Raw genomic sequence first — 9,909 nt, 5'->3', positions numbered from 1 at the left:
CTCTTAATTAGTAGCATCACACATATTTCTGGCGCAAACTCAAAATGCTAGCAAAGACATTCGACACAGTGGAACATAGATACACTACCGCCACCTGGTGTTTTTGAGGTGTTGTTGCAGGGACACAGAACGCACAAATTGTTCGCAACAGCTACATGCGTCACTCGACGCAGAAGTATAAATTGGCTTTAAAGTTGAAGTAATGCTAAAAGATGGCTTCCACAAGAGAATATATTGTCAGTCCGCAACCAGGTTTGTGTTCGTAAAGCTTTTATTAAAGTTTCATTTAAAATAAATTTCATTAAATGGAGAAAATGAATGGCGTTTTTCACTTCCAAAACTTACATCCCTTCTTGCAGGAAGAGGAAATTTATCTAAATACCTCTAATGTTCATTAAGAAAACACGGAAAAGAGATAGCGATTCTAATAATAATATGGCTTTTCCGATGTTCTCCAGTTGAGGCGCTGTGTTTTTCAAAATCCACGCGGATGCAGCAATGAGAAGCACTGTAAATGACGTGTGGACATCTCAAGCCCTTGGTTGCTGGTCTGGGGACGTTAAAAAGTTCTTAGTTGGTAAAACTAGCGTAAGCATATCGAGAGCTGATCTAGAATCAGTGGTCACAGACGATTCAGTCCACAGATAATGAGAGTAAAGATGCAAACCAACTACAACATCGCTAAACAACTCGAACAAACTAATGATTTGAGACGCCGTACGATGAGACTGATTCTAGCGCAGTGTCCAGCGAGACACCAGACAGGGAACATCATCACGTTCACAATGTCAAACACCGATAAAGTCACAAGATGATATTTCCGTACACGATACAATACAACAACAACGACGACGACGACGACGACAACGTAAAAAAATCTAATAAATAGAATAATGTACAATCGGTTTTTGAAAGGATCGTGTGTGTGTGACTCATCGCACATATCTGGATTTTAAACTGATATCGTCAACAAAAATTAATACTCTGTAAACATTTATATTCGCCCTTTTATTGGAAGGTAAATAGGAGAGCTTTTGCATACAATGAAAAGGAATTGAGACCAGAGTCAAACTGAACAGACCAAATTTGACTTAGTTTTAGTTTGAGAAACAGATTTAAAATAAGACATTACACACTAAACTTTAAATAATAAAACCATGTAATTTAACATTTGCATTGATTTTTAAATACAGAGCCATGGACATCTTTCTGTTGGCCACATGCAGAGCACCTCATTTAAATATGCAAATGAGAGACTGCTTGAGCAAAAAAAATTAAAATGTAAAATAATGTTAATTGTGGCCCCAGAAATAAATAAAAAAAGCTTTTTTTATTTTACAACTCGTCACCAAAGTCACAACATAGACTTCTAAGAATTGCAAAATGCTTTTTTCTCCTCAGAAAATTAAGAGACATATAGAAATACCTCACCAATTTAAAATGTAAACTAGAAAATTGAGTCTGTAATCCCTTTCATTGTATGAAAAATGTCATTGTTACGACAGTCTACCAAACATATCTATTTTGCGTATAAAAAAGCAATGGCTTTTTATGAATACACAGTCGTCCTCCTCATTTAGTTGGTCAGCGGCAGAAATAAATTGTACAAGTTCCTCAGAAAAGGTGCCACAAATGTTCATGGCCAAGAACCAGCCAGACTTTGTAGTTTACAGAGCGAATATAAGGTTAAGCTGAGGATTCAACAAAATCACGATCTGAAAAAAGCCTGAATCATGCGTGGGCGGACGAGCAGATGCATGAAAGCACGCATGCCGTGTCCTCCAGAACCACTAAAGCTGCGGATTTATTCATGCCAATATGAAAACAACAGTCTGCGATGATGCACAGTGATCGAGCAAATTTAGAGTCGCGTTTAAACAGTCGTTCAGCGGATGGTGCGATCAATACAAAGATCTTAAAGGGGTCATGAACTGAGAAATTAAAATTCCCTTGATATTTCCACATTTAAGAGCTCACAGTACTATAAAAACATCCTGCACGTTTCAGAACCCAGAACATAGTCGCTCCTGTGAAAAGTGCATATGTCGAAAGTAGCCTGACAAACCGACAGATTCTGGAATGTTATAAGCTATGATGTAATAGAGGATAAGTCCCGCCCCCAGAAGATCCCACTTTTAAAACGCTGCTTGTTTAGTTTTGTTAGCATGCATAACTGTTCGCCAATCAGAGCAGTGGGCATTTACTTCTGAGTCTAGAATTGGCCACGCCCACTCATTCACATTAATAAGGGTCAAAACTAACAGATTCTGGAATGTTTTACTCTATGATGTAATACAGAGGATAAGCCCCGCCCCCCAGAGAATATCAACACCCACTTTTATGACATTGCTTCTTTAGTTTTGTTAATATGCAAAACTGTTAGCCAATCAGAGCTGTGAACGTTTACTTCTTAGTTTGCAATTGGCCACACCCACTCATTCATATTAATGAGTGTGAAATATAACACAGGCTCTGGAATGTTTTAAATTATGATGTAATCAAGAGGATAAGCCCCACCCCTCACAGAAGATCAATGCCCACTTTTAATACGCTGCTTGTTTAGCTTTCTTAATATGCAAAACTGTTAGCCAATCAGAGCAGTGGGTGTTTACTTCTGAGTCTGCAATTGGCCATGCCCAATCATTCATATTACTGAGTGTGAAAAATAACACAGACTCTGGAATGTTTTAATATATGATGTAATATAGAGGATAAGCCCCGCCCCCCACAGAAGATCAACACCCACTTTTATGACATTGCTTCTTAAGTTTTGTTAATATGCAAAACTGTTAGCCAATCAGAGCAGTGGGCGTTTACTTTTAGGTCTACAGTTGGTCACGCCCACTCATTCATATTAATGAGGGTCAAATATAACAGATTCTGGAACGTTTTAAATTGTGATGTAATCGAGAGGATAAGCCCCACCCCTTACAGGATATATGCCCACTTTTAATACGCTGCCTGTTTAGCTTTCTTAATATGCAAAACTGTTAGTCAATCAGAGCAGTGGGCGTTTACTTCTGAGTCTGCGATTGGCCACGCCCACTCATTAATTCTAATGAGGCTCAAAAATAACACAGAAAACTGGCCATTATTTCTAAATATGATGTAAAATCTTAATATAAGTGGAACCTGAGGTAGTTCATGACCCCTTTATTGTGCTGTGTGTGTGACGAAGTGTGTGTATTTTACGCATCGTAAACTATTTAACAAAACAAAAGTATGTGAAAGTACAAATGAAAGTAAACGCAGCTAAAAACCTGCGCTGTTTGGATCTGGCACACGTGATAGGATCCATACAGACTTTTGGCCACAGAGCGCTGCAGTTTGTGTACATTTATTTACCATTTCGTTAATATTAATTTCTTTTTTTAACACACCCTTGATGTAAATATCCCATTTCAGTCGCAACTCTTCCCTCCCCCTCTATCAGTAAATAAATTATCAACCGAAAATATATGCGATCTCATCTTAATGTGTTCACATAATAGTATAGTGAGGCATCTGAATAAATAATTCACAGTATAAGTAGTCAAATTGAACGATTTAAAGTTCTAACAAAAATATATGCCTTCTATTTCCTGATGCAAATACTGCAGAAATGGAGCTAAATCATTACTAAACGCACACGTATAGAATTTCCATATACATTTATATATATATTTTGTCATATATTTTGTGTTCTACCATGTGGTCTGGTGTGTTTTTAGGCTTTAACCAACACAATCTCACGGCAATTCATAACTTTTTGATTTAGTGGCTAATTCGTATGAATTCGTACGATCTAATTCGTACAATTTAGTACGAATTGCTCATCCCCCAATGACGGTTGGAGTTAGGGGTGGGGTTAGGTGCCACGCCTCCTTTTGAAAATCGTACAAAAACTGAACTCGTACGAAATAGCCACTAAATTGGCAAAACGTAAAATACTTACGATTCCTCGTGAGATCAGGCTGGCTTTAACAGTATAGGAGGTGCATCTCTAATTGCGTCCCCCAGCACTACTTCTTCATAAGACTGCAGTCGTTTGATAAGAAACGATGCTTATTATTAGATAACTGATCGTTTAATAAACTATAGTTCCTAAAAGTATGATATACAGAAATATAAAAAGCAATATTAATCCTCTACTAGGTAATTGCATACCCTGCAATAATGCATTTCGTCTCTAAAGAAGGCAAATATTGGCTTTCTAAGTGGCAATCACACAAATTCATGAGATCTGTTGTCTGTAACACTTTTTAAACGTCGATATGACTGTTGTTTTTAAAGGGAATGTACCGACCTCAAGTCTAGCCACATTACGGCCACCGCAAGGTTTCGTTAGTTAATGCTAGTTAATGTACTTACTAATACTTGCAGCATTTATTAATCATTGCTAATGTCAGAGTTGATAAAATAATCCAAGTTGTGCTTGGTGAGGAAGGAATAATTGAGGACAGGCTGTTAAATTAATAGAAAAATGTGCATTGTTTTCTAATAATCAAACAGACCAGAGTGCATTATTCAGATTATACCACAGTTCCCACATCTTTGATGTGAAATCTGACTGTTGTAGCTGTGAAACTGCTCAGCGTAGTGATATAACATGCACAAAACCTGCCGGAACTACTTTAGCTGTGTGTTCATTCATTCATTCATTTTCTTTTCGGCTCAGTCCCTCTATCAATCCGGGGTCGCCACAGCAGAATGAACCACCAACTCATCCAGCACATTTTTACGCAGCAGATGCCCTTCTAGCTGCAACCCATCACTGGGAAACATCCAAACACATTCATTCACACTCATACACTACGGACAATTTAGCTTACCCAATTCACCTGTACCGCATGTGTTTGGACTGTGGGGGAAACCGGAGCACCCCGAGGAAAACCACGCTAACGCAGGGAGAACATGCAAACTCCACACTGAAACGCCAATTGACCCAGCCGAGGCTGAAACCAGTGACCTTCTTGCTGTGAGGCGACAGCACTACCTACTGCGCCACCACGTCGCCCGCTGTGTTTATGTAAACGTAACTAGAATGCTCATCAGCCAATCAGAATCAAGCATTCAACAGCACTGTAGTATAACACTAGTTAATGCACAGTCAGCTAACGAGAACTAGCATCTGTATTTTCATCTATTTAAAATGAGTAATGAATACTGTAGTAAATGTATTGTTCGTCGTTTTATCATGATAGTAAATATATTAACTAACGTAATCTAACAGAACCTCAGTGTAAAGTGTGACCCACATTACTAACCAGGGAATAAATGCGTCTAAATGCACAGCGATGCAGTGGTTCGAGCAGTTTCACTGCTAGGTGGCGCTGTGGCGCATTAAGACATCGACTGTGAAATCCCCGTTTCGCTGACTGTCAAGGGTCTGGATGAACTCTCTGCATCTCTCTCTCACACACAGAATGATTGTTTCCCCTTCCGACACCTACGACCCGTTTACTTCGTAATTGTTAGCATCCTCTGGTCGCTGTCGTTTGGTCCATTTCTTTGTCTTTCGTTCAGTGTTCCCATGCGTTCCGTGGCGTGGGCGTGGCTGTAAAGCATCTTGGCGGTCTGATTGGCTGTTTGGTGTGAAGTGGGCGGGGCAGGGGGTGTGGCTTGTGATGATGATGTGCCAGGGATGAGGAGCGGAGATCAAGTACGTTGACCTCATGCTTTTTTGGGCGGCGGAGCCAGTTTGATGATCTCATCTTCAGACGGCTGGCGGATGATGTCTGCAACATACAGTCCATTTAATATGAGTCAGTATCTATACATGTCTTTTATGGATCATATAATAAGTTATAGGGAGAATATGCCTGCTCGGTTTTATTTAGAGGCTCAAACAGAACAAAAGTATTTAGTTTTTGTGCAGATTCTTGTATTTACGTTAAATAAAACTATTAAATTGTAATATATGTTTATGGTAGTACTGCAGATAGCAACACTAAGTTATCTAAATATCATATCTCTATTATATATATATATATATATGTTATCTAAATGACCTGTTTTACTAAATATCTCCTCAGAGAGTGTTAAAGAAAAGTAGAGGCCGTACCCTTGTATTTCTTAGCAGACGGGATGCGTGTGAGTTTGGTGTCGATCTCGTCGTCTTCAGAAATCTTCAGCACAGTCGTGCGGTACTCGATGACCCGGGTCAACAGGTCGGGTCGCCGCGAGATCTCGAAGATGTGCTCGATGTAGGAAAGGTTATCTGTGCGAGAGAGTCAGATTCAACATCACATAACACTCAATACATGAGAACTTTAACCATCATTCACATAACAGAATATTGAATACAGAAAAATCCAAATATTTTTTTATATTTACTAATAGTAGACGATAAACCAATAGTTTATCGATAAACTACGATAAACATTTATAGCTTATACTTTTAGTACAAAATTTTAACAATTTAGTGTTTATAGTGTGTTTGAAAAAGATGCATGTTTTGCCTTGAGTTTTTGTTGTAATTACACAGTTTTGACCAGCAGGTGTCGCCAGCATGTTCCTCTTTCAAACAGTGAATCATTTTGTGATTCAGTCTTTTTTTAGTGTGCATGCTCCCTAGTGTATTACATTTTATAGTGTGCATGCTTTCTAGTGTGTGTCTATTGTGCGTGTGTAACCCCGCCGGACCTCCGCCACCCAAGCCGCTCCGAGCTGGTATCGAACCGGCGATCTTCCGCATGGTAGTCGGTCGCTCTACAAAGGAGGCTAAAGACCATGACCTTTAGTGTATGTTGCTAGAGCACCTTTAGAGGTCAGAGGAGTGAGGTTTACCTGAACAGCACCTACTAGCTGGCCTCCGTTACACTCTCCCCCCTAAACCTCACTCCCATCCGGGTCACGGCACCAATGTAACCCCGCCGGTCCTACACCACCCAACCTGCTTCGAGCTGGTATCGAACCCATGACATTCCGCATGGGAGTCGGTTGCTCTAGCAAAGAGACTAAAGATCATGGCCTCTAGTGTCTCCCTCAAAACACACAGGCACACACAAGATGGACTCCCAGTGTGGATTAGAATTTAATTATATTAATAAATTATTTTTAATTTAGCAGGAGTTGGTAAACATATTCAAGAGCGTGCACCGATGTGAAGCATTGTGATTGTATGCAGTGGGCCGCTCTGGCCCAAGATGCCCGGGCCGATATTCTGTGTCGCCCTGGTGTGCATGCTCTAGTGCACAGGTGTCAAATCCAGTTCCTGGAGGGCCGCAGCTCTGCAGAGTTTAGCTTAAGCCCTAATTAAACACACCTGATCAAACTAATTGAGTCCTTCAGACTTGTTTGAAACCTACAAGCAAGTGTGTTTGATTAGGGTTGGAACTATTCTGTGCAGAGCTGCGGCCCTCCATGAACTGGATTTGACACCTGTGCTCTAGTGTGTGTATTGGGTGGTTTGCGTGAACGTCCCCTTGAGCACATCCACACAGCCTGAGTTAATAAAAGCGCAGGGTTTTCCACGTTTTCTGACCTTGCGCCAGTTTGTCATTCTTCTCCAGGTAGCTGAACCAGTCTCTGGAGCAGGCGATGGAGTTGCTCTGCTCCTCAGGGATGTCCTCCTTACAGGCCGACTTCAGCTGCTCCAGGTCTTCATTAGTGATGTTCTCCGACAGGTCGCTCAGCAGAGAGCTGTATTCAGACATTCTCTACACAAACACACAGCAGATCAACAGATGAGCGCAAGCACACCTCAATTAAAGGCCCGTTTACAATCAGAACAGTAACGATGAACACAAATATAATCAAGAGGGATCTCTGTCTCCCTCTAGTGGACATCGTGTGCATCACAGCTCCACCAAAGCCACATTTCTTCCTCACACACACACACACAAACAGAGCCCTGATCATCTGCACTATCACACTGTACAAACACACAGACGTGATGTGATACACCGCCAGCTCCGCGTGGCAAACAAATCCATCTAAGCGCTTCTGCAGTTTGCAGCCCACACGAGGACAGAGGAAACTGCAGGATCCGGAGCCAAGATGGACGCCTCTGTTATTTTACAATGTATTGCTTGTGCTGTTTGGCGACCGCTTTAACAGAGCAAACATTCTGCATTCATCCCAGTCTATGCGTGTGTGTGTGTGTGTGTGTGTGTGTGTGTGTGTGTGTGTCTGTGATAGAAAACATAGAAGAGTGGGAAACGTAAACAGTGATGCCTGTAAACAGTGACACACACACACACACACTTATCCAGATTTCTCATCCGCACTGAGAGTGTTGACATGCTGCTGTTTATCTGTGCGAGTCTGTAAATCACACTGATCTGCTGCTGACCCAAATACAGCCCTGCAGATCCGGCCGCCGCCAGCAGAGGGACAGGAGAAGCCCAGGCGGTGAGCGCGAGCTATGAACGTCCTGCAGTGCACAAGGCTTTGTCCAGACTTACAAAACAAGATCGTACAGAAAGAGGAAATTCAATAACGAGCTGTAATTACGGTCATTCAGCAAATGACCATACATGAGTAATGACTGCTGAATTCCTCAAGTGATGGACACTCCGAGGGGCCATTGAACTGACTTATACATCAAATATAATTTAAGAATTTTATAAAGGGAAATCAGCTTTTACACCACTCTCCAAGACAAATTGTAATATATATATATATATATACAGGCCTGAAGCCAGGGGGGTTTCGGGTAGTAACCCAGTACTGGGAAACACCCATACACGCTCATTTACACACACACACACACACACACACACACACACACACACACACACACACTCACACACTACAGTTGATCAGTTCCCCTATAGCGCATGTGTTTGGACTGTGGGGAAAACCGGAGCACCCGGAGGAAACCCACGCCAACACGGGGAGAACATGCAAACTCCACACAGAAACACCAACCGACCCAGCCGGGACTCGAACCAGCGAACTTCTTACAGTGAGGCAATAGTGCTTTCTTTCTTTCTTTCTTTCTTTCTTTCTTTCTTTCTTTCTTTCTTTCTTTCTTTCTTTCTTTCTTTCTTTCTTTCTTTCTTTCTTTCTTTCTTTCTATCTATCGATCTTTCGATCTATCTAATTTATTTATTTATTTATTTTTTATTTATACATTTATTTATTTATGTTTGCTTTTTTGTTTGCTTGTTTTATTTATTTATTTATTTATTTATTTATTTATTTATTTATTTGTTTGTTTGTTTGTTTACTTGCTTGCTTATTTATTTATTTATTTGTTTGTTTCTTTTTTATTTATTTGTTTGTTTTTTGTTTGTTTTATTTTATTTTTACTCTTTAGATTTAATTAAATTTAAATAATATGTATTATTGTTATTTTATTTTTAATTGTATTTGTCTTTTTTTACTTTTAATTTAATTAATTTTATTAATTATATTTATTTTATTTAAAAAAAAAAAATTTTATTGTAATTTTTAATTTGTTTCATTCATTCATTTTCTTTTCGGCTTAGTCCCTTTATTAATCTGGGGTCGCCACAGCGGAATGAACCGCCAACTTATCCAGCAAATGTTTTACACAGCGGATGCCCTTCCAGCTGCAACCCAGTACTGGGAAACACACATACACACACACACACACACACACACACACACACACACACACACACACACACACACACACACTCATACACTACAGCCAGTGTAGTTGATCAGTTCCCCTATAGTGCATGTGTTTGGACTGTGGGGGAAACCGGAGCACCCGGAGGAAACCCACGCCAACACGGGGAGAACATGCAAACTCCACACAGAAACACCAACTGACCCAGCCGAGACTTGAACCAGCGACCTTCTTGCTGTGAGGTGACAGTGATAACCACTGACTTACACACATTTTAAAGCTATTCAAATCTTGTAATCACTGGGTCTGTGCTGTGGGATGTTTTCAGACGTGTTTGTGTGTGTAAGTGTGTGTGTGTGTGTGTGTGTGTGTGTGTGTGTGTGTGT

At 40.4% G+C, this 9,909-nt stretch overlaps 1 protein-coding gene across 1 annotated transcript in view; it reads right to left on the bottom strand.

Moving 5' to 3' along the window:
• Positions 1–993: 993 nt before the first annotated feature.
• pea15 (proliferation and apoptosis adaptor protein 15) overlaps positions 994–9,909 on the bottom strand; it is a 31,974-nt gene continuing 23,058 nt past the window's right edge. Inside the window, exons 2-4 of the mRNA XM_087262482.1 lie at positions 7,466–7,640; positions 6,044–6,199; positions 994–5,717 (exon numbers count right to left, since the gene is read on the bottom strand). Of these exons, the coding sequence (XP_087118608.1) occupies positions 5,653–5,717; positions 6,044–6,199; positions 7,466–7,637 (393 nt within the window). The 5' untranslated portion in view covers positions 7,638–7,640 and the 3' untranslated portion in view covers positions 994–5,652. The remainder of the gene's footprint in view (positions 5,718–6,043; positions 6,200–7,465; positions 7,641–9,909) is intronic.

The sequence above is a fragment of the Danio rerio genome, chromosome 7, assembly GCF_052040795.2.
Source record: "Danio rerio strain M-AB ecotype USA chromosome 7, GRCz13ab, whole genome shotgun sequence".
NCBI lineage: Eukaryota > Metazoa > Chordata > Actinopteri > Cypriniformes > Danionidae > Danio > Danio rerio.
The sequence above is the reverse complement of the archived record's forward strand: the minus strand, read 5'-3'. Positions and strand labels throughout refer to the sequence as shown.